Source organism: Monoraphidium neglectum, assembly GCF_000611645.1.
Source record: "Monoraphidium neglectum strain SAG 48.87 unplaced genomic scaffold scaffold05052, whole genome shotgun sequence".
NCBI lineage: Eukaryota > Viridiplantae > Chlorophyta > Chlorophyceae > Sphaeropleales > Selenastraceae > Monoraphidium > Monoraphidium neglectum.
The window spans coordinates 3,897-4,409 of NW_014008578.1; the positions used below are offsets into that span (position 1 = coordinate 3,897).

General features: G+C 69.2%; 2 protein-coding genes across 2 annotated transcripts in view; both read right to left on the bottom strand.

The window, feature by feature from the left end:
- MNEG_15124 (coiled-coil domain containing 39) overlaps nt 1-319 on the bottom strand; it is a gene marked incomplete at both ends in the record, with an annotated part of 3,998 nt that extends 3,679 nt beyond the window's left edge. Inside the window, one exon of the mRNA XM_014036404.1 lies at nt 297-319. Within this exon, the coding sequence (XP_013891858.1) occupies nt 297-319 (23 nt within the window). The remainder of the gene's footprint in view (nt 1-296) is intronic.
- Nucleotides 320-325: 6 nt separating this feature from the next.
- Nucleotides 326-496, bottom strand: MNEG_15125 (hypothetical protein; the record flags this gene model as incomplete). Its single annotated transcript, XM_014036405.1, has 1 exon — nt 326-496. A coding segment is annotated over one exon (171 nt), but the record flags the coding sequence as incomplete, so codon positions are not given.
- Nucleotides 497-513: the final 17 nt, after the last annotated feature.

A 513-nucleotide genomic window follows, 5' to 3' on the forward strand; every position in this document is an offset into this window, starting at 1 on the left:
GTCCTGGAGCGCGACATCCGCAGACTTGACCTGGAAGGGCGGCGGGAGGGGGGGGGGTGTCAGGCGGCGAGGCCAGCACGAGCAACAGCTTGAGAGGGGGAAGCTGCGGATCAGTCACGGGACAGCTGCCGACCGCGCGGCCCTTGATCTGACAGGTGTGCTGGCTGCTGCCCCTGAGAAGCGCACACGTGCGCGCATCATCCTGTGTCGACACAGGAGCGAGGCGCCTGCAACCCCCGTGCCCCGTGCTGCATCACAGGGAGAAACGCCGGCAGCCCCGCGACCGAGACCTCCACCAGCCGCCCCAAGTCTGCTCCATGAAACCCTAAAAATAAAACGCTGGCAGGGCTGTGCGGCGCGCCTGGTCGAGCAGCATGGCGTGCTCCGCCACGACGGCCTGCAGCGCCGCGGTGAGGGCCTCGATGCGCTCCACCAGCGCGCGCGTCTCGTCCTCAGTGCGGTGGCCCTGGGCGCGAGACAGCTTGCGCTCCATGTCCTGGGGGGGTGGGGGAG